The sequence below is a fragment of the Pongo abelii genome, chromosome 1 (genome assembly GCF_028885655.2).
Source record: "Pongo abelii isolate AG06213 chromosome 1, NHGRI_mPonAbe1-v2.0_pri, whole genome shotgun sequence".
NCBI lineage: Eukaryota > Metazoa > Chordata > Mammalia > Primates > Hominidae > Pongo > Pongo abelii.
The window spans coordinates 66,738,365-66,765,601 of NC_071985.2; the positions used below are offsets into that span (position 1 = coordinate 66,738,365).

At 40.3% G+C, this 27,237-nt stretch overlaps 1 protein-coding gene across 1 annotated transcript in view; it reads right to left on the reverse strand.

The window, feature by feature from the left end:
• Window positions 1–27,237, reverse strand: part of LAMC1 (laminin subunit gamma 1) — a 119,160-nt gene that overhangs the window by 39,538 nt on the left and 52,385 nt on the right. Inside the window, exon 2 of the mRNA XM_009240204.4 lies at window positions 3,016–3,320. Within this exon, the coding sequence (XP_009238479.3) occupies window positions 3,016–3,320 (305 nt within the window). The remainder of the gene's footprint in view (window positions 1–3,015; window positions 3,321–27,237) is intronic.

A 27,237-nucleotide genomic window follows, 5' to 3' on the forward strand; every position in this document is an offset into this window, starting at 1 on the left:
CTAAAACCATTAGGTTTTGGGGTGGTGTATGACATATAACCACTCAAAGACAGCATTTCCATTTTAAGTCTTTTCTAGGGACTGCACAACAAAATCACCTTTGGAGACGTAACAAGCAAGTGCAGAGGTGCAGACATCTATGTTTTCAGAAGGCTCCAGGTGAGTCTGGGAGGCACAGCTCTGATTTGGAACCACTGCCTTAAGCCACATCAAATACCTGGCATATAGAACAACATGGAGAGCTCATAAAAGCTAATCTCCACAAAGCCTTCAAGTATAATTAGAAAGGAAAAGAGACGATGATTTCACCATATCCAAACTTGGAACTCCAATAACAACTCCTATTCACGGCCACAACGGTAGGAATCTTTTAGTCGTCTGTAATGTAAATAGCTAAACATATTTCTGTGTTTAATGCTTATTATATCTTCTACAAGGCTTCGACCTTATCACAGCTCTCTTTGAATAAGAGCTTCTCAAAAAGCTAAGCCATTTTTTTTTCTAATAGGCATCTTTAAAGAACAGACCCTGGAGCTAGACCCAGCAGGTTTTGAATCCCAGTTCTGCCACTTAAACTGTGTGATTTGGGGCAAGTTATGTCCTTTCTGGGCCTCTGATTCCTCATCTGTAAAATGGAGACAATAAAAGTATCTACCTTACAGGGTTACCGTGAGGGTTAACTGAGGTAGAAAATCAAAGGGCTTAGAACAGTGCTTGTCACATTATAGTATGCTATAGTAAGTGCTTTAATAAATGTAAATTATTACCATAAATCAATACATGCTTAGTAATACTTATAATATGGTGAAACAAAGAAGGGTCTCCTTCCCCATATGGGAGATTACAGCTTCTGCAGGGAGGTTTAGGGAGCAATGAAAAGAGGGAGAGAGGCAAGAGTTCTCTCTCATTGTCAGATCAGCTAAAAGTCAAATTAGCTCAACCTCCTTGGCAACTGGATATCAGAGACAGAGCTCTTACATCCAGAGACACATAATTCATGTTACTGCATAATGAAACTGACTGACCACGTCTATGCAGATGCCCACAGCATTTTTTTTTTAAATCCGAGGTCATAACCCATAGCATTTTTACCACACATAGTCTCATTACCTCATATAGTCTCACTAGTTTCTACGGCATAAAGAGCAACAAACATCACAATTCTTACAGTTGGGGAAATGGCTCAAGACAGGCTGACCGGGTGTACAGTTAGCAAAGGTGCCAGAAAACCACAGTTACAACTTTGTATCACTGCATTTTCTACTGACTACACTGTTCTTTCTATTGTTGCCTCATCAGGACAGGAAAATGCAATAATTTGCTGTAGGAAAGAAAGAAGTCTGGCAAATGTTTGCTAGCTGATCAACTTAAAGTGTATTTGTAGGTCACCTCTCCACTGGGCATTCGGTCTTCTGCTTTTTCTTTTCTTTTTCTTTTTTTTGAGATGGAGTCTCACTCTGTTGCCCAGGCTGGAGTGCAGTGGCATGATCTCTGCTCACTGCAACCTCCACCTCCCGGGTTCAAGTGATTCTCCTGCCTCAGCCTCCCAGCCAGGAAAGCTGGGAATACAGGCACCTGCCACCATGCCTAACTTTTTTTTTTTTTTTTTTTTTTTTTTTTTTTCAGTAGATACAGGGTTTCACCATGTTGGCCAGGTGGGTTTTGAACGCCTGACCTCAAGTGATCCACCTGCCTCGAGCTCCCAAAGTGCTGGGATTACAGGCATGAGCCACTGCGCCCGGCCCTGCTTTTTCATCTATCAAAATTAGCTATTCTCTCGGCCGTTTATTTTGAACACAACTTATCTCCATTGCAAGAAACACTTTTTTGAAAGGTGTTGGCAAGCACACTCATTGCTCACCATAACCTCAGTTTACCAACAGCTTTCACATTCATACTCTCCCAGCAACTTACAGAAATACAATGGAAGGGAGGCAACTGGACCCATAGAAAAATATATTCTTATCTTTTGTCACTGTCCAAAACCATACAATTAGAAAGAGAGTTCCTGAACATAATAATGGTGAGAAACAATAAGAAGATCCAAATTAGAAACCCTAGAAAAATGGGGTATTTCCTATTTAGAAATCACAATAGCATTTCATATAATGTATACAGCATTTGAAAACCCACTATCAGACTTTCTTGTTTCAGTCAACTGACATAGGCTATTCCCATGTGGTTGTTGACTTCAGCCACATGCAGCAGCATCTCCAATTCTGTGTTAAAGTGCTGAGTACAGCATGAGGCTCACCAGCTTTTCCATAATCAAATAGCCAGGACATATGAAAAGTTCGCAGAAATCTGAGCAACACAGAAGAATTCCGTATTATGGTGTATAAGGAATATGCATGTAGAATTCAAGAGAAAAAAGAAATCCTTCTCAAACAGGGAAATGTTTCTATCACAATGTTTAAATACAATGCTATGGGTACCTAAATTAATATCCTGTTACTAACATCCATCCTTTTAGGTGATGAGGAGTTTCTTTAATGATCAGCAATGGTGCCAGACAAATCTAATCAAAATTTTCTTTTGTAAAAATGAAAGAAGATGGCACTCTTAAATATCTTGCTTCAACTGTTCCCCTTTGCTAATTTTAAAGAATACATTTTATTTCGTCAAATCAAAAATAGGCAAGAAAAGATCCAAGAAATCTGGGTAATTAGGTCAAATGTTCTCTTCAAAAGGTCAGAAGGAAAATGTTTCCACCTCAGGTTCAGAGGCTAACGTTAAAATTGTTTGACTTTTTAAAAAATGTGTAAAGTTTACATCCAAGAATAGACCTGCAAGTGCATAAGAACAAACATCAACCAGGCAGCAGGAACAAAACTACTTTCCTTCACTTATTAATAGTACACAGAGAGTAGAATCAAGCTCTCTGTCTGTGTTGCTCAAGTATTCTACTCTGACCCCGTACCTCAGAAGTGGGACCACAGGCCCCACTACAATAATCTTCCTGCACCTCGCATGTTGTAGAACTAGCTGGCTTCAGGCCAACCTGTGAGAACTTACCTGCAGCACAGGGCTATTGTCAAAGTTATAGGCGCTGGGCCTTCCTTCCAGGGTAGAAAAGGCCACATTGCCCCCAGTGAGGGGAGAAATGTCACTGAATTCATCAGTACACAAGGCCTGCTGCTCGTCCCCTCCTGTCCTGATGAAGCCGCGGTTTGCCTTGGAGTAGGTGTTCTCGCAGGAACCACTGTAGTACTGGTAAGGAATCCAGGGCCCATCTTCCCTTGTGCGCTTGTAAATGGCAAAGCTCTCTGGGCGGCTGGTGTGGAACTTGAGACGCACATAGGTGATGTCAAAAGCTTTTCCTGTGGGACAAACACATCAAAAGTCATAAGTCACATGTATGAAGCAAAGAAATGCCCTCTATTCCCAGCTTAGTTTGGAATTTGACAAAGTTTGGAATTTGAATAGCCAAGAAGACAGGCTATTCTAAAACAGAAAACTACATATTTTCCCACAAAATGACAAACTGCAGTTGGGTCCATAAGTTGGCTCATAAAGGCCTGTCGTGATGTGCATTGTGGAAATTTTGTGTGCAATGAAAACTGGCGGCATATGTTAGTACTGTACTTATACTATTAATTAAAACTAAAATTGAATAAAAGGTACATTTACTCTTAATGCTGGTACTTCAGCAAAAGCTTAATTAAAAGATACAAAAGCAAATATATGCTAACTTTCTAAATGGGTCTCCAAGCCCTTTAAGACTTTAAAAAAACCTCATTCTCTATTAACTGTAACGTCACTCTTGATGCAGAAAGAATATCATCAGCACTATTCTTCTACTTATCTACCAAGTTAAGATACAGACATTTGAAGAAGGGAGGACAGTGTTTGAGAGATGTAGCATGGAGTAGAATAAGAAAGAGGAAAAAAAAATTCCTTCAGTGGATGAACAATGAAATGGGGAAAAAAAGAGAAAGGGAGAAAGGAAGTTTAAAAAGGTTGTTTGAATATGTTCAAAAGAGAATATATGAGAAATGAGCTCTGAGCAGAGAGGAAAAGACAGCAGTCACTGGGGCAGACAGTTCCCTGCAAAAGCCAGAGTGTGGTCTTATGGTCAGGATGGCTTGGTTGCCAGCCAGTGTGTCTTCACATGGGTAAAAGATATAATCACCATTCATTCACACATTGGGTCTTGCTATCTCTAACAATATCTACACTTTGCTACTTCTGTGTTATAGTGAAGATCCCAGTTTGGTCAACAAGAATTTGTGGGGCAGAAATCTATGCTCAGCTCTATGCTATATACATCAGGGGACAGAATGTGTTAGACACAGAGATCCTTGTACTCAAGGAGCTTAGTTTTTTCTCCCTAAGCCAATTAATTCAAGAACCATCCCAACCCTCTCCTACAAAACCCACAGAACAGCAACTTCTGTGCTCTCAGAAGTGTTGAGGAGAGACTTCTGCTACTTTCAGTTCATCGTACCCACTAGTCCCTGAGAGACAAGGAGTGATTCCTCATGTGTGGCCTGGACCCTGCTTTGTCTCTCTCTGGCTGCCGGCTGGAGTCCCCCTCTCTCCTCTCCTGCATTCAGTGCAATAGAGTGGGGCTCTGCCTCTGTGTGGGGTGGGGCCTGCCGCTGTCCTGCTGCTGGATCTGGGAGTAAGTGGGTGAGGTCAATTCAGGGAGGAAAAGAGCAGAAAGCCCATGCGAGCTATGTGTCCAGGCCACATTCTTCAACTGAGCGTTCTCTATAATAAAACTGACAGGATGAGCCATATCTGACTACTTCTCAACTGGCCCAAATCTTAGAGGAGGTTGGATTAACTGTCCCCCACATACGTGAAACATACTTGCACACGCATTAGCTTCAACACAAAGCCATGTGGCATGACAGAAAGAACACAGGACAGGGCATTTTGAGACCTGAGTTCAGGTCCTGACTCCCTCCTTTACTAACCATATGATTTCTGCTCTGCCATTTTCTCTTTGTAAAAATGATGACAGTCCCTGCCCCACCTACTTCAAGAGTTGTTGGAAGGTCAAACTAAGATCTACATATACTTGACGAATTGTAAAATTCTATACAAATATAAGGCATTACCACAGTAGGGTTTATAAAGAAAATCCTGAACTGGGATTCTGAATATGTTCACATAAAAGGACCTGACTGTTCCTGGTACAGTTACCAAAGGATATTATACAAACATGAATATTCTATCTAGGATGCAGAGCATTTTGCCTAGACACAGGTCACACAAATACAGTTTACACACTTCCTGTTAAAAGAATGCAAGTTTTACCTGTATCTCTTTGTCGCGTCAAAAATGTCAAGACATCACCTTTGAATGAGGGCGAGGTTATAGTACAGTATCTGTGGCATTCCAGAGACTCACTATCTAAGACATTCCAGAATAGTTAAACAATGTAATTTTACTCATGAGTAGGTGGCCTGGACTGTTCAAAGGCTTGCTCACTAGTCTGTAGATTACAGATTATCCTTGCTTCTCTATTTTCTCTCTATCCTTCTGATATCTCATTGTTCTTTAGCAACCCAACGGCAGCAGACTGGGCCAAAGGAGAGAAGGTAAAATCAATCAAGGCATCCTGTGTTCCAATCGACATCTGTACTACAAAGTCACCCTCTGAAAGAACCAGGCATATGTCTCTTGCTGCGGCCACAGACACAGAGCCACAAGTAGCAAAATGTCCAGAAAGCAATTATGCTAGCATTAAACTCTGATGCAGTCTACTTGCAGGTGCTGGCCTGGCCTTGCTGGCACTGAGCTTCATTTGCAGGGCTACCTTTCCCTTGCCAAACTACAGCCACAGCTGTAAATGAGGGAGCTCTATGGCAGTCTGTATGGAGGCTCACACACCTCCATGACAAGAGAGCCACGTGCACTGCCCTCAGAGTTGCAGTCAACCCAACAGCGCATACAGACAACTGCAATTTACAAATCATCATGAGGTAATTCCATGAAGGGGAAGTACATCATGTTTGGAAAGCATAGAGAAGATCATCTAACACAGATTTATGAGTTCAAGAAATGCTTCCTAGAGGAAGTGGCATCTAAATCCAAGACACGAGGAATGCTTAGAATGAGCTAAGCAAACAGGGACCCATCATCCAGGCACATGAAATGGCATGTATGAAAGCCCAGAGAACACAGAGGAGAGATCACTGTAGGAATTAAGAGTTGTCTAGGGTAGCTAGAACTAGAGAAGTGGCTGGAGATGAGGCAAACAAGAAGCAGAGCACACCAGGCTACGGTCATGTTTAAGGAGCAACTTCAGCTTAAAGGCAATGGCCAGCCACTGAAGGCATTAAACCAGAAAATACATGATCAGGTTTGATTTTTTAGAAAGATCAGTGTGGAGATTAGGTTTGAAGGGACAGGAACGAAGATGGGGAGGTCAAGATGTGGCAGTAATCCAGGAGAGATGACAGAGGTTGAACTAAGAATGGGAACAGAAGAATGGAGAGAAATGAATGGACCTCAGTGAGGTGCAGGAAGCCATTTTCAATAGTAACTTAGGAACTGATGTACTACAAAGGTAATAGGGAGCTGCTTTTGAAAGCCTCCTCCACTTGTCACTGTTAGTACCCTGTTTCATTGTCAAAGCTGCTTTTTCCCATTCCATGAGGTGGAAGGATTAAGAATAACATTCAGTTTTCTAGTTTCAAATGAACCAAGTGGACGGTAGTACTATTCACTGAAATAGAGAACAGAGAAGGGTGGGCAGGACTGGAGGCAGGCACAGGGGCAGGATGGGAAATGAATTCCGTTTCAGATACACTAGTTTTGGGATGCCTGCAGGTCATGTAGACGAGGAAATGTCTGTAGGGAGCTGGATGTGAGCAGCTTGACAGGCCAAGAGAGATGTCTGAGTTAGAGACAGAGACTTGGGACTCACTAATATGTAGATGGACACTGGAGACTTGAGTACAGTTGAAGCCTATGGAGCAAGTGTGTTGCGTAACAGCTGACTTCTGAGACCACCCTGAGGTGCACAAACATTCACAGCACACACAGAGGAAGATGACAGAGGAGGCTATGAAGGGGCAGCCAGAGGGAGGAAGGCAAGTAGAAGAATAAAAATGTCACAGAAGCCAAGGAAAGATGGTTTCGAGGAGGGAGGAATCAATGGGGTTCAAATCTGCTAGGAGAGTCAAGTAAGATAATGACTAAGAAGTACCCGTCAGCTTCAAGCTACAGAGGTCACAGCTGCACCAAAAGCAGTGCCAGGGACAAGATGGCAGTGGTTGGAATTGAGAATGGGCCGGGTGCAGTAGCTAACGCCAGTAATCCCAGCACTTTGGGAGGCCAAGGCAGGCGGATCACTTGAGGTCAGGAGTTCGAGACTAGCCTGGCCAACATGGTGAAACCCTATCTCTACTAAAAATTCAAAAAATTAGCCAGGCATGGTGGTACACGCCTGTAATCCCAGCTACTCAGGAGGATGAGGTGGGAGAACTGCTGGAACTCAGGAAGTGGAGGTTGCAATGAGCCAAGATCGCGACATTGCACTCCAGCCTAGGCAACAGAGCGAGACTCCCTTTCAAAAAAAAACAACAACGAAAACAAAGGAATTGAGAATAGACAGCAGGCAGACACAGTGAGTGTAGTTAATCTACCATGTGGTCTGGCTAAAGAAGAGGAGAAGGAGGGGAATATGGTATTTGGAAGGGTTACAGAGCCAAGGAAAGACTTTTCTCTTTTTTTCTTTTTTGCTTTCTGATAGAGATGAACGTGCATTAAATGCTGTTGTACTTGAGTCAGCAGAGAGGGAAAGGTGAAAAATAGAAGCTGGAAAACAAGAATGGGATTCCATGTTTGTTGGGAGACTGGTTCTCTACAGAAGGAAACCTGCCTCTTTGCTCTCTGTCTGGGTGCATATGCAAAGTGACATTGTAGGTTTTAAGGGACAGAAGTTAAAATTCGAGTTCTACTGATGACTTTTTTTCTGTGTAGTGAAAATTAAGGATACCTGCTAAAGACTGGCAGCAAAGACAGGGAGTAATGTTGGGTGGGGAATATCTGAACACAGTGTAGAAACTTTATAATAGCCACTGTAAAGTCCAGCAAAGATAGCTGACTAGAAAAAAGGCGGCTTACTGGGCAGAGACCAGGTGGCTGAGAAGAGAGCAGGAGGCCACACCTTTGTACAAACATCTCTGTGGAGGTGTGATTTCTACTGCAGCATTCAGCATCCCCTCTGACAATGTAAAAGAAAGACAACAAGACGAGGGGACTAAAGTTGCTTCAAGGAATTTGGAATTCAGTCTGGATAAATAAAAAGGCAAATACAGAAAATGGAATAGAGGGGTCAAAGTGCGAGGTATGTGTGTTATCTGGAATTAACTACAACCAGAACTGGAACACTAAGGAGCTTTTTATTCTGTTAAATAGCTCTACCTGAGGGTTACCATGTCCTCTCTCTCACTATACTTCCCTACTCTGTCCATCCTACTCATTTCACAATTGACAAAGTAAGAAGATCCAATTAACAGGTAGATGAATAGAAAACAGGACCAGGTCTTCTAATTTCCAGTCTGATGACACTACTAAATTATCAACATGCTGCGGGAGCAAGTGAAAGTAGACAGTATGGCTTTAAGGTAAAGTAGCCAAGCCAAATGATTAAGGAAAACAGTAAGTGCATTTCTGGATGTATTCCAGCAGCTATTCAACCAGAACATCTTCCACTCCCCACCCCATGTTCACACACACAAAGACTAACCAAGGATATACACACCACCAAGAAAATGTTTAGCTTCTGAGTGTTCTACTGCCCCTCTTCCTCCCCCTGCCATATCCTTTCCATAAACAAAAAACTCAAGGGCAGATGTTTAGAATGAAGCACACAAAATTAACCAATACTTCCTGCTCTAGGTCCTACAATTCATGCTGGTTGAGGGAATGAGAGGAGGGGAATGGGCTGCATCAACAATGAGAATCCAGCCTTTGTTCACGTGGGACCAAGCCAAGGAATTCTGCTTAAGCCTCCTACGTGGTGAAGTATTTCTAATCTCTCTGAATAAGGGAGAAACTCTTCTTGTCTTAGAATTGGATTCAAGCACTGACTGCTGGGGAACATAAATGCTCCTCTGTTATGTGCTACTCAGAAAAATTCCATAAGGATCTTGTGAAACAACCTCCTTTAGAGTTTAGTAATGAATGACAATAGCCATATAGAATTTTACAAAATTGCAAAATGCCCTTCCACAGCTTGAATTAGAAAAAGAAAACTAGTTCATTCTAAAGTATCAAATTAGGAGTCACTGGTTCACTACTGGCTCTTATGTGTTAACTCTTTGGAAGTCAGAAAAGGAATGCTCTCCTTGAAGCCAGACTTGATTTTAGGCATATAAAACTTTAATAAAGTTGTAGCACAAAGTCAATTAGAGATGGGGTGTATTTAGGCTACTAAATGGGATTCTGCAAACAGTTAACACAAACAGTAGTCACAGAAAGCAACTATTTGAAAATGTTTTCAATTTTGTTAGCATAACTGCTGGCTGAAACAAGAGTTCCCAGGACAACATATCCAGCTGCACACCAGCTGTTATTGTTCCACCTCAGCGGATGGATTGCACAAATAGAGCCTCACCGATTAAGACGACCCAAGGCCAAGTTAATACTGACTGTGGGATCCTCAAGCAGACACAGGCAGGAGATCGGAAGCACTACAGAACAACTAAGCACATAAGGAATATACTAAGATGATCTGGTACAGTGCAGTCAGTCACTCCAGATGCTGAAAAACTCAGTCTTCATTATTGCCTGTTGAAGGGCTAGTTTCTATTGGCTAAAACTTATCTTCAAAATTGTTTGTTTTTAAAAACTTATTATCCTGTTCCTTATCCCTAAATTTCTGTACTCCCTTTTCATGGCCTCCCCCTTGTCAATCAGTCAAATGCCGACAGTGCAAGAGGACAATCCCTTAGAAAGTATATTTAGATCAGCACAACTTAAAAATGCAGACAAGTAACCTTTACAGCTTTGTATAAAATAGTAATTCCTAACTAAATTTATGACAACAAATGCAATGGAACTTACAATCTGAGAAAGCATCCCTTTCAAATGAATGAACAAAGGGCTTCAACAGTCATGTTTTCTGAGTACAGGCAATAAGCACTTCCTATCACACTTGGGCCATTGTTAATAACGGAAAGACACGCTAACTAAGATGAGCAGAGATGGAATATGGAAAGTCTCAATTCTATGTTGCCACAGTGAAATATAACAAAGCAGGTAGGTAAAACAGAAGATATCATTTTAGAATTTTTTAAAGCTAACAGAATTCTGTATCAAAAGCTATTTATAAAAATAATGGTATGATTATCACTATGGAGCTAAGAGGAAAACGAAAGTTCTGAAGTAGACGGTATGATTTTGGAGAAGATAAACCCATAATCTCTATGGAAATTAGATTTTTCGATGAAGTATCAAAATTAAAGTTTAAGCCAAAAACGACAATTCTCTTTCCCTATCACCCTCAAAATACTACTTGGTGCTATGGTTAAATAAGATCACAGCACTAACCTAATGTAGAAGTTCTAAAAAATAAAAGCTTTCTGCTTGCATTGCCTAACTGCAATGCCCCAAAATGCCATATACACTTCAGTAAACTGAAGGGCCAAAATTGACTCATCATGGTAATTAAAACGTGATCATAAAACAGCCATTACATGCATACAGAGAGAATTCTTAACTGAACACCAGAATGTCAAACACCCTTGGAGAGTAATTTCAAATAAGTGCAAATCACTGTTAGAGGGTACAAACAATTTCCACTATCAAAACATATGATAAATTCATCCTAATCTGCATATCTTTGCCATTTTATTTGATATACTCACCAAAAAAGATAAGATTCCCAAGTGAAATTTTAAGCCAAGAACTGGGTAATATGCCTTATTAACCCAAACCCCATGCTTCCAAGACTCCATACCAGACCTAATTCATGGTGGTAGACCACAGGCATCAATAAGTCCTTGAGCTGGGCTAAAGGAACAAGGTCAATATTCACCCCCACTCATGCAAGCTGAGGCAAAAAATCCACTCACTCTGCTAAACAAAGATCCCACTACAGGGATTTGACTGACATGAGATTTAATGGAGTCACAAAGAAGGCAACTAAGTTAATTATAACATTAAAGAAATAAAAAGGCAATTAAATATAAGCTATATAAGCCCATATTTTAGAAATGTGCAATTGTTAAGATATGAAAAAGACACCATAATTTTGTGGGAAGCTCTTTCTTGTTCTGTGATATTCATATGCTATTGAAAGCTGGCTATAGTTTGGCTTTTATCTATAACAGAAGGGTGAAAAATAGTTTTTTTAAAAAGAGAAAACAATCTAATTAGAAAAACAAGATTCTAATACCTAGTCACAGTGGTATAGTAATAGACTAAGGTCAACTCCAATAATCCCACAAAGTCACAAAAAGTTGACCAATAGTTTACTTTTTTTATTCAACAACTATTTGCTAAGTGAACTTAGAAGTCCACTGTGATGTGCTATTTAAAATACTCTAATCTGCCGGGCGCGGTGGCTCACACCTGTAGTCCCAGCACTTTGGGAGGCCAAGGCGGGAGATCACCTTAGTTTGGGAGTTCGAGATCAGCCTGATCAACATGGTGAAATCCTGTCTCTACTAAAAATATAAAAATTAGCTGGGTGTGGTGGCGGGTGCCTATAATCCTAGCTACTCAGGAGGCTGAGGCAGGCGAATCACTTGAATCCAGGAGACAGAGGTTGCAGTGAGCTGAGATCGCGCTACTGCACTCCAGCTTGGGTGACAGAGCAAGGCTCCGTCTCAAAAAAAAAACCAAAAAAAAAAACCCCTCCAATCCTTCATTTTGCTAGAGTGCCTTTTATTCTTTAGTTTCATTCCTAATAAACTTGGTCCCTAATTCCCCTAGATCATGTACTATTTGCATCTGTCCTTAAAAGAGGAAATAATTACAAATTACAAATACCATAAGATATCTTACATACTAAAACAGCTTTCTCAGTTTTCACAATTGCTTATTAATTTCTTACCACAGCCACCCATTAGGTCAAGGTTAACGGCTATGACTGGTCTTGATAATTGCTCAAGTCCAAATTCTTCCATTCATTCAACAAACATTTACTGAAAACCTACTATGTGCCAGTCTCTGTTCTAGGCACTGGGGATCAGCAGAGAATAAGACAAGGTCTCAACCTTGTAGAACTTACAGTAAAAGTAGGGAGCATGCTTGGGTAAGGGATAGATTTTAAAATAAAAATGAAAATTCTGTGTGTCAGATGACGGTGAAAAATGAAGTGGGAATAGAAAGTTTGTGGGGAGCCTATTTAATTCAGCATTATCAGAGATGGTCTCATGACATGGATAAGGTGATATCTGAGCAGAGTCCTGAAGAAGTAAAACAGTGCAACATCTGGGGGAAGAGCATTCCAGGAATGGGAAGAGCATTCCAGGAAAGGCAAGTGCAATACCCTGAGGCAGCCACATGCTGGCAAGTTCCAGGGAGTGGTGAGGAGGCCAGTGCAGCTGAAGCAGCAGTGAGTAAGGTGGAAAGGTATTACGAGATGAGGTGAGAGAAGCTGAGAGGGGGAGGGAATGCCAACATGGAGGGCTTTGTAGGTCACTGTAAGACTTGGTTTCTACTCTGAATGAGATGAGAACCCACTGGAGAATTTTATACAAAGGAGTAACAGGCTCTAACTAGTATTTCAAAAGGGTGACTGGTTGCTGTACTGAACAAAGACTACAGAAGGGATGACAGAGAAACAAGAAGATGAGTTAGATGAGTTTTGCAACAATCCAGCTAACAAATAATGCTATTTTGGACATATTTTGAGGGTGGAACAAACCAGTTTTACTGATGGACTGGATGTGGGGTGCAAGCTTTGGCTTATACTACTGGAATGATGAAGCAGCCGTAGGGGGATGGAGAGTAAGAAACTGGGAGTTCAGTTTCAGATATACTAAGTTGAAGATGCCCATGAAACCTCTAAGTGAAAATATCAATTCAGCAGCTAGGATATAAAAGTCTGGAGTTCAGGAAGAGGCTGCAGCAGGAGAGAGAAATCTGGAAGTCGTCAGCATACAGTTAGTATTCAAAGCCATGGGATTAGAGGAAAACAACTAGGGAATGGATATAGACAGATAAGAGGTATACAGACTGGGTCTCGGGACATACCAACTTTTAGCAATGGAGGAAATGGGGAGGACCCAGAAAAGGAGACTGGAGAGAAAAGCCACTGAAGTAGAAAGAATACCAAAAGAGTAGAATTCCAGAAGCCAAATTTTAAAAAGCTTCTTTTAAAAAGAAGAGAGTGATCAACTGAACTTTGTCATATACTCCTGAAATGCTAAGAAAGATGAAGACTGAGCATTGGCTACTGCATTTGGCAACCTGGAGGTCTGACCTTGAAGTGCTTTGTTAGAACTTACAGGAATGAAAGCCAGAGAGAATGCTGGGCACAAGGGAAGGGGGCATTGGAGATGGGTAATAAAAACAATTTTCCAAGTAATTTTTCTTATTTTCTGTTAGAGACAGGGGAGAGCCCTAAATCACCCAGGCTGGAGTGCAATGGTACTATCATAGCTCATTGCAACACTGAACTCCTGGCTTCAAGCAATCCTCCCACCTGGGCCTCCCAAGGTGCTAGGATTATAGGCGTGAAACACTGCACCCAGCCCCCTAAGTAATTTTTCTATGAAGAAATGAGGTGGTAGCTGGAGGGGGAAAGGGGTGTTCAAGAACAAATTGCTTTTTAAGATGGGAAGACATCATGTGTTGTGCTGATGGGAATGATCCAGTGTGGTAGCTGGATTTCTACTGAACAATGAGGACTTTCTCTGGTGGTACAGAGTGGATTGGAGTGGGTCTAAGAGATGTGGAGAGAGCCCCTTTCATCCACAAAGACGTTCTCTAAAAAAGCCTTCCCAAAGATTTCCTAAAGAGAAAAGGCATAATATACATTTTCAGGATCACTGTAAGTATCCACACTAAAAAGAGTTATTTGTACCCAAAGAGTTCAAAACCCCCAGGCGCTCTAGAAGGCCCCTTTCCATTAGAGCCAGCCCAGGTCTATGTCTTCCTGTTACAGTAGTTCCCATAATCTGGCCCACAATAAGGTCCCAGACTTGCTATTAGAATCACCCACACAGCTTTTGAAAATGCAAATTGTTGAGCCTCATCTCCACAAGTTCCATTTTGGTAGGTTTTGGGTGAGGTCCCAAACTCTGTATTTTTTTGTTTTTTCTTCTTAAACTTTATGGTCTGTGACAGCCCTTAGGAGATCCCGAGAACATGTGTCCCCAGACTCTGTATTTTTTTAAAGCACCATAGGCAATTTTTATGTGCAATTACAGTTGAGAAATACTTCCCTACTGTAAACTCTTCTTCATCCTGGTTCTCATCCTTTGAAGATTCTAACAAAAGGCTTCTGTGGAATGAACTTAAGCTCTTCTGATTTTCATGTCAGACATTTTAAGGTGCAATTTATTCCACGTGTCAACTGTAGGCATACACAATAAACCAGAAAAGTAGCAGTCTTCTTTAAGACACACACAGATGTTAAAGTCAACAGGGGTACTCACTCCACATCCAAGTCTAGGGGTGACTGCACCAGCTAAACCCAAACTCCCCAACATTTTCCTCCAAGCCAATTTCCTCTATCATTCAACTTGCATTCATAAGGCCCTAAAACCTAGGCAAGTAGAAATACACACTTGATTTTTAGAAAACCTGCTTACTGCTGGGGATTTCACAGTGGTATCCTTTATAGGCAGGCACTGGTCAAGATTCCCTGTAAACCAAATTCCCCACCCTCTCTGGTGTCCATCCTTCCTTCCTATAATAAAATGATACAGGACCACCAGCAATTCTCAATGATAAGGGACACATTTGAAAGCAAAGAGTTAATTTCTGCTTTGGTACACTCAAAAAGATAAGAAAACACTTTTTCTTATTTGTCTAGAAGCCTAGACTTGTTTAATCCCCGTCTGTGTCGGGTAATGTTGGCATTTCAGGGAGGGCGTTACATTCTGTTGGCTACAGACTAGCATAGAAATATTTATTTTTCAGAGAAGAAATTGTAGGTATTTAAAAAATATATATTAAAAGGGGGGCTTAAGTACAAAGTGCCAGATGTTCATATAGTAATTAGAGAGCGAGGGGAAGGAGGAAGAGGAAGAGGAAGAGGGGAGGGAGGGAGGTAGGACACACTTTAAGTAGCTTAGAATCCAAGACAGAGACTGGCAAACCACAGCTGGTAGATCAAATCTAGCCCACCACCTATTTTTGTAAACAATGCTTTACACTGTTTATTGCTGCTTTTCTGGCTACAATGGCAGGGTTGGGCAATTGTGGAGACCCTGCATGGCCAGCAAAGCCTAAAATATTAACTTAGTGGCCTTTTACAGAAAAAGTTCGGTGACCCACTCCAATCCAGACCTAAGAAATCAAAGAATATAAAAACAAAGATTTCTACTAAAACCTCTTCTGCAGGGTATACTGTTTTAAAATTTGGTCCAAGGAAGTTTGAATTTTTTCTCCACTCTCATGAAAAAAAAGCAGAAGGAAGTCCATTCAGAAATTTTATAATATTTAATTCAATTACATTTGATACTCCTAGAATTGCTTATGATTTCACAGAAAGAAGCACTTTCTTTCTTAACAAGCAAAAAGATTAGCAGGTAGGTGAGGGGATGGAGATTTGATGCATTTCAAAAAATCAAATCTGTAATAATATCCTTTAGCTCTTATACAGCTCACAAAAATGAACCAGTGAAGCAGAAAGACAAGGAAAACAACACTCTTGGAAAAAGTGACACCATTTTTCCAGCAGTGCCCCCTCCCATACCCACCCTCCCCCCACCAGGCAGAGGCTTAATAAGCAGCAGTTGCAGTGAAGGGGGGAAACTGATTACTCAAGACAAACAGTAATCGTAGCTGGGACAGCAGGAAAAATGACATGTTGAAAACTGCAAATAAAGTGGAAAATGGAAGTAGATCTCATTTAAATATCTACAAGAACCTCCCTCCCTTGTCCTCTGGGTAGGAATTCAGTCCTTCGCACAAGGCCTCCTTGTACTTCTGCTCTTCTGAGCGGATGGACAATTTACATCACCCAAGTACCCTGCCAGCTGGCACTCTCTCTACAAGCGACTGATTGTGAGCAGATGCCTTCATAAGTATAAACGATCCACCCTCTTTGCAGACGAGTAAGAATGTACACTCTACACGCTCTCCTTTAGAAACCAAAGTTAGTGTTCTTCATATCCCTTCATCTCTCATGGGCTGTGCTTGAACTTGTGTTCCTGATTAAATTATACCTTCTACAAAATAGCTAAAATGTATGTAATCCCCCTCGACTACATGTAGATAATCTTGCACTCCTAGATGCATCTGCTTATTTTTTCTAATGACTGTTAAGAAACAAAATTACAACAAATTTAAAGGTATTAATTGGCTTTTATTTGTGATTCCAGAATTGAGCAACATCTTACTCTATAAAATAGAATAAGTGTTCCAATGAGCTGAGCAGAGGAATTGGTTTTATAGACAAAAAAGGTCTGAGAAAAGCAGGAACAGAACAAAAAGCAGATTGACTGTTTCAAAAGTTACTTTCCTTTTAGGGTTAAAACAGAGGAGACTTCTTATCATGCCCAGGTAAACTAGGCCCCTTTTGACTGGTTGTTGTGAATCTTCTGGTTTGTTACTTAAACAAACTAGGCCTGTTTCAGAATTCAGTTTAATTATGTGGTACCTAGCATGGGCAACTCCATTCTAGTTTAGTCTGGTCTGCTGGGGCCTAGTCCAAGAGGCTAGTCTAAAACAATGGGCCCCCATAAACTTTATTTAATATGACTTAGATTAAAAACTATGTCCTAGAATAGCCTCAATTTAGAACACTTGATAATCTGCCACAACAGAATCATAACTTTCAATCAGAAGTCAATCTAAATTATTGGTGTATTTAGTGTTATAGATTAAATAGTCATTTTTTTAAAAGCTTCTTTCTAGTTAAATCACCTTCCCCGTAAAGCACATTATCATTTCAGAAACTTCTTTAAATTTATCTTTAATTGGAAAGTAGTAAAGAGTTTGGCAGATAAATATCAAATGTCCCTTTCCAATGAGGAGAAACTTTTTGCAATCACACTTGAAACTGTTTTATAAATTATGTATATAGCATATTCAGTGAAGGTGTCTTGAGGGTAAGGAGATCACATGACAAATTATTTACATAGCATATTTCAGGTAGGTCAGTCAGGTTCCCAGTACTTCAAAAACATGGGCCCTTTAATCTGCTTTTCCCTTTACATTGAGAGCAAACATTAAACAGTGATATCAGAAGAAATGTTCTTCAATCCATTCTTTGCCATATTTCAAACAGACAGCACTGCAGTTCTCCTCCATGGGAGTATTTCACATGCACCCACAATGGGACTTGTTCTACCTTTGTATTTACATTCTGGAGAACAGCCAAAGTCCTTTCTGGCTCTCTTTGATCTGATGCCAGAGACTTGGTATCCAACACCTACCTAGAAGAAATTCCCTTAGGAGCTCCCCATGACTAAAGAGGAGTTAGGAAGAAGATGGAAAGTATTCTATAAACCCACCCTATATCATTATCACTCCCCAGCTTAAGAATCTGTGCAGCTTACCTGATCTAATGCACACTCCTCAGGCATGTTATCACAAGGCATCCAGAAGTCTGAACAACTGTGCTTCATTTTCTATCTCCAAACTATATCCTACAGTTCTCTAATGTAAACTGAAACCTCTGTTCCAGTCTTGCCATCTTTATTATCCATATGCCACGTCTCACCTCTAAGCCATTCTCTAGTCTTCACTCCTTCCAAGCCCTATCCATCTTTCCAGATTTAGTTCAAGTTCCACCATATACATCCATGCCACTTTCAACTTGTATGATCATCTTACTTTTCCGAACACATAGCACTTATTATAATTCACTACTTGAGTATTTATTCTTTTGTGTTTCTTTGCTCCAACAAGAGTTTAACTTATTTTAAAGCAAGGAATATATACTTTTGGGTATGCTCTGTAATAGTGCTTTTCAAGCTTTTCTAACCATGACACAAGTAAAAAAGATACTTTACATTGCAACCTTGAACACACACATACATATACAATTGAAACTCGTTTGATAAAATAATACAATACTATCCATGATGCAATCTGATATTCTATTTTTCATTCCATTTGATTGAATATGCTGGTTATAGCTCACTAAATTGATTTTATGACATTAGGGACCTGTGACCCACAATTTGAAAAACACTACAATCCCTAGGGCACTGTGCTTGGCACAAAACAAGTGCTCAATAAATATTTATTTACAGTAGACTGACTCATCTACCAAACAAAACAGGCTAGAATTCTAAAACAAGACGATATTTTCTGGATATTGACGTAGAGCTTATGATGATGCCTTTCAAGGCTTTCTTCCATATTTTAAAAACAGATCAACATTAAAAGAAAACCTTTGTATATGGCAGCCTTTAATAAGATCAAAGAAAATAGACCTTTCTGGTCGGGTGTGGTGGCTCATGCCTGTAATCCCAGCACTTTGGGAGGTGGATCACCTGAGGTCAGGAGTTCCAGACCAGCCTGACCAACACAGAGAAACCCCATCTCTACTAAAAATACAAAATTAGCTGGGCATGGTGAGGCATGCCTGTAATCCCAGCTACTTGGGAGGCTGAGGCAGGAGAATCGCTTGAACCTGGGAGGTGGAGGTTGTGGTGAGCCGACATCGCGCCATTGCACTCCAGCCGGGGCAACAAGAGCAAAACTCCGTCTCAAAAAAAAAAAAAAGAAAAGAAAAGAAAAAAAGAAAATAAATGCCCTCTTCCTAAAGCCAAGTAGCAAAAATTTCATTAATCAACATGGCATCCCCCAAGAGGGAAAGAAGCCTCTAGCCCTCTATGGGATCTTAGAGGAACTTAGGAACGGATCCCCTAAGTTCCTTTTAGCAGCTCTGGCTTTCCAGAAGAACTCCTTCAGCCATGAGCATGTGATAAGCTTTCATGGTAGTAGCAAGGATTTCCTCTCTGTGAGATAGGTGGACTGAGGCCCAGTGCATGGGGTTAGATTTCTACTAAAAAGAAGACATTTAGATAATTACTGTCTGATGCTCATGACATTTTTTTCATGGTATTATCAGTACCTGGAATTATCTCCTTTATTTTCTGAATGTTTTATTCACATGTCACACACATACACACATAAGAATGTAAGATTTTGAGGGCCAGGACTCATCCCCAGCTATCTCTTTATTTTGAGGTATGTTTTTGTTGTTGCCTTTTATAGGGAGAGAACTGTCTGATTTGTAAAATAAGCAGCAACCCAATAGAAGAGAGTGAACCCAGGTGAGTCTGACTTGTTGTTTGGTTAATTCAGTCAATGATTCATTCAATTTACAAACATACCCTGAAATTTACTCTGTGCCAGGCAATAGGCTGAGTACTGAAGATACATAGATAAAATAAGGGTGAGTCCCTGCCCTAAAGGAATTCCATACGACAGATGAGATAAGATACAAATAATTAAGATACACAGTGAGAGAAGTACTGTACTAGGGAGTAAGAAGCAGCCATACCTCAATTTTCTTAAGTGTAAAATAAAGAGTTTATACAAGATGAACTTTAATGTATACATCTAGCTCCAAAGAGCTTGACTCTACCATCTTATCTGTTAGATTTCTGAAAATATCTCTATTACTAGATCTTTTTAATACTTTCCTTTCTCATAGTAATGTTCTAGAGAAATGCTAAAATGCCACAGGAACTGATTTTGCAAAGATGAAGGACATCAGAGACATGAAATACCAGCTGATTTCCAATCAAGTTCAGACTTAAGTAATTTTCTGACCCTCTACATGCTTTTGCCAATATTCTGTACTCAGTTGAGTCCTATATGCCCAGCTGCAGGTAAGTTTGTGTTAAAATAATTTGCAATGAATAACAGAAGGTAAGGTTCTATTTTAAAGGCTTAAAATTTTCTAATGATAGGGTTCTCAAATAGTTGTTTCCATCTTTGGATGAAAAAAGATAACTCTTGATTCTACAAAAGACGAAACAGTGCAATCTGCATGCTCCAAACAAACAATCCAACATCTCCACATCTAGCCACAAGGGACAAGGGACATGTAATGTTTTAGAATAAATTCTTTAGCAGAAAGAAAGGATGAATTCTCTGCTCTTGCTTCTATCACTTGAAAAGGTAAATGTCTGAATACCTTTGAAAATTAGCCCAATTTACAAAACAGTGGAACTAAACTGAACTCCCACCACTACTTGGCTCATTCATTCTTCCACAAGTTTGGAGCAAAGACCCCATTGACTTATGCATGTAGGCGGATTATAATCGCAATGCGGCCATATAGCACATTGCTGCACAGTGATTCTGCACTGTTAAGGCAGCCTTCACTAGATTTGTCTCCTTACTTTCCTTCTTTCCATAAAAATATAATTTCAAGTCTACTATATAGTATAATTGTGTAATTTAGCATAAATGAGGCCTGTATATACATACATATATTTATTTATTTATTTATTAATGGATATAGGCATTCCTGTTTTTATTGTCTGCTTATACTTAGTGCCCTTCAAGGGATCCCCTAAAAGACCTAAGTGGACACAAATGTATGCTAAGGATCAAGCACTCCAAGTTCTTAAATGTCCAGTGATAAGTGAAAAAGAAAAATATTAGTGTGAAAAATAAAAGGCATATGAGAAGGAGAAAAAGAGCTAAGTGGTAGAAAACAAGAGCAAAAGAATGGTATGAGGCTAAACCAATTATCACCAATTTTCCACACCTTTAGAATTTATAAAGCATATTTACAAACTTTTTAAGTGGCACTTACTTTCTAATTTAATTTTCAAGCAGTACTAAATGCCTACAGTAACGGAGCCTATAAGGACAAGTGCATTCCCCCCGCCCCTAAAAAAGTATACAGCCAGGCACGCTGGCGTATGCCTGCAATCCTAGCATTTTGGGAGGCCAAGGCGGGCAGATCGCCTGACCCCAAGTGTTCAAGACAAGCCTGGGCAACAATGGTAAAACCCCATCTCTACAGAAAAAAAACACAAAAATTAGCCAAGCATGGTGGCTTGCACCTGTGGTCCGAGCTCCTCAGTTGGCTAAGGTAGAGGATCCCTTGAGCCTGGGAGGTCGAGGCTGCAGTAAGTTATGTTCACACTACTGCACTCCAGCCTGGGTGATACAGCAAGATCCTGACTCAAAAAACAAAACAAACTAACAAACAAACAAAAAAAATGGGGACAATTCAGTGAAACCACCAGTCAGGGAGCAACACAGAGCAGGGTGTGCTAAGCCTTAGGAAAGGTACAAACAGCAAAAACTGAGCCCAAATGGATGATTCCATAAACTTTTTTTTTTTTTTTTTTGAGACAGAGTCTCACTCTGTTGCCCAGGCTGGAGGGCACTGGCGTGATCTCAGCTCACTGCAGTCTCCCACCTCCTAGGTTCAAGCAATTCCCGTGCCTCAGCCTCCCGAGTAGCTGGGATTACAGGCACATGCCACCACACCCAGCTAATTTTTGTAGTTTTAGTAGAGATGGAGTTTCACCATGTTGGCCAGGCTGGTCTCGAACTTCTGACCTCGTGATCTGCCCGCCTCGGCCTCCCAAAGTGCTGGGATTACAGGCGTGAACCACCATGCCTGGCCAAATTTACATTTCTTCTTCTGAATAAGTAATAAAATATGAATGGATGGTTTTGACACAATGGACCAATAAAATATACACCCTCAACTACATTTTCTTTCAGGGCTTCTCCTGACATTTTCATAAATGAATTTTAAGAATATTCACATTGAGTAAAATGCCTAGCATTGTCACTCTTAATGACACTATAAAAAAAGGATGCGTTGTAAGGAACCCACAGAGAATTTAAATGAATACATGTACAGATAGGGACAGAGTCTAGTTCTAAATACCATATATGCCTAATATAATCAAAGAATTTCTCCTCTAAGTTGTCCTTTCAGAAAAGGGAGAACTGTCTTATCTTCTAGTTCTTACAGAGCTTCCCAAGTACTTCATTTTAGACCACCAATTACTGTGGGGAAATCAAATTAGCTTAATATGACTTCAGATAATAGAAGTCTCAGAAACTTATTTGGGATATGTAATCCCAAATTTTGTTTGGATATGTAATCCCAAATTTTGTTTTGTTTCATTTTCTTTTGCTTTTCTTAAGAGAAAAATAAATTAACACAAGTTTAAGTAGTCATTCTTAGTAGGTATGGCTTTAAAATTAAAAGTGCTGAATGTTGTAAATAATATGCTTTTTTTTTTTTTTTCCTTGAGGCGGAGTCTTGCTCTGACGCCCAGGCTGCAGTGTGGTGGCGCAATCTTGGCTCACTGCAAGCTCCGCCTCCCGGGTTCACGCCATTCTCCTGCCTCAGCTTCCTGAGTAGCTGGGACTACAGGGGGCTCGCCACTGCGCCCGGCTTATTTTTTGTATTTTTTAGTAGAGACAGGGTTTCACCTGGTCTCGATCTCCTGACCTGGTGATCCGCCCGCCTCGGCCTCCCATAGTGCTGGGATTACAGGCGTGAGCCACGGCGCTTGGCCAATAATATGCTTTTTAAAGAATACTTTGAGGCAGGAGAGTGAGTAGTTACATTGTAAAGATCCCACATATAAACCAATAAGAGAAATAGGGTGAAAAACTATCCTAATGTTATGTAGATCAGTATGCATGGCTTGAGATAAAACTTCTAGTGACAGCAATCTTACACAAATTTTAAAAAGTACTGTTATCACAATGTATTCATGAAAATGAATATAATATGATCTGGGAAATTATGTTGATGATTAAAAAGTGACTTCAATAACTACTGATATCAAAGATGTATGTAAAAAAACTGGAATAAAATTGTCCCGTAAAATGTTAAGAATGTGGAAAACAATCCCAATTCTGTATATATGTGATTTAAAATATGTAAATGAATATTTTAAATATACATCTGATTATTTCACCTATATTAAAATTTTTACACCTTCAAGTTGGCAAAAACCTTTTTAAAAAACTTCTAAAAGGAAAAATGATAAATAGCCTAATATTTTACACATACTTATATAGTAAGTTTCATGTTATGATTCAAAAGAAACAAGATGGTAGCCCAAATGGGATTCTGTGTGAGAATGACCTACATTTAACTGAGCAGTACCTATACCAAAGTTTCAGTCTCAGGACATACCAGCGTACATCAGGTAGCATATGGGCAGCTGGCTGGCAACTCGTCCAGGTGTGATTCTTACTGTTTCTGGACATTAGCTACAATTCACCCAGATGGAAGGATGCCTTGGCTTGAGATGCTTCCATCTGCTTGCCATTTTACTCTTATTTTACAAAAGAAAACTCAACTTTAAAGTTTAAAGTTGAGATCTACCTTTAAAGGCAGATAGATCATCATCAACTCTAATCCTGTGGAATGAAAGAACATTTGTATATGGCAATAGTAGGGAATCTACCTTTGATGGTAACAGAATAATGTAAAAGAAAGCCCAACACTTCTCTTCTTTACCTGTCTTGCACCAATTCAAAAAGTTATTGATTTTTTTTCACTTCTTCCAAGTTCTCCCACCAGAACAAGTCACAGTTAAGGCCAAAAATGTTGAAAGATTCAGTATCACAGACAGCAGAAGCATGAGCATTTCATTAACTTCACATGAGCTATGTTTTCTGAGGCCAGAGAACTCTTTTTTTAATATATTTATAAAAATTTATATTTGTAACACCAGATACATTTAAATTCCCAAATTTATAGCAATATTAAAGAATCAGTGATCACAGAACAATAAGGAGCAAAGTTATTATCTTAAAAAGTGGTATCTAAAAGGAAAAAATATATCTTGGTTATCCTATGTGAACAATACCAGTGGGGGTATCCAAGTAGCATCAGTGGGCAGCTTCTCTTTGTGAAGTATTCCAGCTAATGTATTTCAAAATTTTTTCTTCTGGAAATAATGTATTTGTGTCATACTTGGTCTCCAAACCTGGGCACCATCCTCCCAGCACGTCCCTTGAAACCATCCAGGGCTCTTTCCCTTGCTCCAGTAAGGAAATCACATCAGGCTTTGGGACAGAGAGACCTAGTGAGACCAGGCTGCTGTAGTTCTCCGTCATTACATCTCTGTATAAGTCCTTCTGAGCAGCGTCCAGGCATTCCCATTCCTCCTGAGATAAGTCTATAGACAGATCCTGGAACATGACCAACCCCTCCATGTTCATGAATATTCCTGTTGCGGCCGGCAAACCTCCTTCATAGAATGGGACATTCCGAATATTCCATGGTTAGAGCCTCAGCATTCTTTGGTTCCGCTTGGGGCCAGCCTGGCCAAGCTGCTCGGGGCTCCAAGGCGCGGCGGCAGCTAATTCGGCACAGCAAACGGTCACGCCACCTGGCTAAGAGCTGAGGCCAGAGAACTCTTGCTCCACCATATCACAACATTACAAATGATGATATTAGCCACATCAAGGTTGAGGCTGGCGGAACCTCACAGGACACTACCCTGACCTTAAAGAGCAATGTCCAAAGTCACAGTTCTAACTTTGACTCCCAGCACTGGGATATGGTTGCCATACAGTTGACACTAATCCTAATAAACCCCCAATTAAGACATCTTTACAGGCCTAGTTACATGCCTAAAATGACAGAGATACTTTCATCATCAATACTAATATAATGAAAGCACATCAGTGCATAATCACATTAACAATGTAACACCATTTCCAGCAACGATTCTAAAATGTAAGACACAGTTTCTGGGTGGGCTGTGGTAATTTGGAGATGGGAAAACATTGGGAAGCCCTTGCCCTTCAACTCCTGCGCACACACACACCTATCACCAGTCACCTCCTTTACCGTGACCCTTCAGGCTTCATGGTCCTTTGCCATAATGATATCTCCACAAGGAAATCATCAAAAATACATTTAACATTGCAATCTCTTTAGGATTCAAAAGCATTACTACTCTCATTCATTGCTGGTGGGAATGCAAAATGGTACAGCTACTTTGGAAGACAGTTTGGCAGTTTCTTACAAAACTAAACATACTCTTAGCATACAATTGCTGAATGGTATGATAAATGTATGGTAATCCACTCCTTGAATTTGCTCAACTGAGTTGAAAATGTATGTCCACACAAAAATATGTACACAGATGTTTATAGAAATTTTATTCACAATTGACAAAACTTGGAAGCCACCAATATGTCCTTCAGTAATTGAATGGATAAATTGTGGTACATGCATACAATGGAATATTATCCAGTGATAAAAAGAAGGAGCTATCAAGCCACAAAAAGATACAGAGGGAACTTAAATGCATATAAGTAAATGAAAGAAGCCAATCTGAAAAGGCTACATAATATATGACTCCAACTATATGACATTCTGGGAAAGGAGATAGTAAAAGGGTCTGTGATTGCCTGGAAGTGGGGAAGGAGAGAAGGATGAAAGACAAAGCAGGGGATTGTTAGGGCAGTGAAACTATTTTGAATGATACTGTAATGGCACATGTCATGAAACATTTGTCCAAATCCTTAGAATGCGCAACACCAAGAGTGAGCCTGAACTATAGACTTTAGGGGATTATGATATGTTAATGTTTTATTGATTATAACAACTATGCCATTCTGATAGGAAATGTTGACAATTGCAGAGGCTGTGTGTGGTGATCCAGGAAGTAAACATGTGGGATTTCTGTACTTTTGACTTAATTTTTTTGTGAACTTAAAAACGCTCTAAAGATTTATTTATTTATTTATTTATTTTTGAGGCGGAGTCTCGCTCTGTTGCCCAGGCTGGAGTGTAGTAGCACAATCTCATCTCACTGTAGCTGGGACCACAGGTGTGTGCCACCACGCCCAGCTAATTTTTGCATTTTCAGTAGAGATGGGGTTTCACCACATTGGCCAAGCTGGTCTCAAATTCCTGACCTCAAGTGATCCATCTGCCTCAGCCTCCCAAAGTGCTGGGATTATAGGTGTGAGCCACCATGCCTGGCCATAAAGTTATTCATTTTCTAAACAGTATTACTAAATTTCATTTAAAACACTTGTTTTAGAAGCCAACTGAACTGTGTTATAGCCTTTCAAAGGCAGTTTACATTTAAAAGTATTAAAACCTGAGAACAGGCCAGGCGCGGTGGCTCACGCCTATAATCCCGGCACTTTTGGGAGGCCGATGCGGGCGGATCACATGGTCAGGGGTTCAAGACCAGCCTGGCCAAGATAGTGAAACCCCATCTCTACTAAGAATATAAAAATTAGCCGGGCGTGGTGGCGGGCGCCTGTAGTCCCAGCTACTTGGGAGGCTGAGGCAGAAGAACTGTTTGAAACCAGAAGATGGAGGTTGCAGTGAGCTGAGATTGCACCAGCGCACTCCACCCCGGGCAATAAGGGCAAAACTCCGTCTCAAAAAAATAAATAAATAAAATACATTTAAAAAATATCTGAGAACATTAGTACTGCCAAACAGTTGTCCTAAGGCCAGCTGTTAGGTCCATATCAGCAAAGCTAAGGACTGTGTTAAAAAAAAAAACAAACTAACTAAAAACTAAAACCTTACCACACAGTCTAACAAGGTAAGTTTCTTGTTTAACACAGGATTTAAAACACTGGCATCAAACTATAATAGTTGAGATTTAACTAGCTACTGAGTATGGAAAAAGTAAACAGGAAGAAACAAAACCTCTGATCCCCAGCAGGTCTGACTCGACTCAGTGACCAATAAGTGGAGCTGGGGTTATTATCAATCATCCTAAGCCCCAAGGCTGCAGCTGAGGAAATCCTTAGCCTCCAGAGAAAGGGAGGTGACAAAAGTGGGGCTGATCCGCTGAAGACTCCAGGTATACCCACTACCTCACCCTGCCCCACCCCATCCTGCCACTTCAGAAGCTGCAGCTAAAACTAGTGTCCACATCTCCAAGTTTTGCACATGTATATTTCATCGGTGATCAGCTATCTGGATGTAGATAATCAATGATGAAGGACACAGCCTAGAAACTGTAATAACTTAAACAGCTGTGGAAAAAATAGCTAGTACAATTTTTAAAAAGCAAAAAAAATTTTTTTTTTCTTTTGAGACAGAGTCTGTGTTACCCAGGCTGAAGTGCAAGGGCATAATCTCAGTTCACTGCAACCTCCACTTCCCAGGTTCAAGCAATTCACCTGCCTCAGCCTCCAGAGTAGCTGGGATTA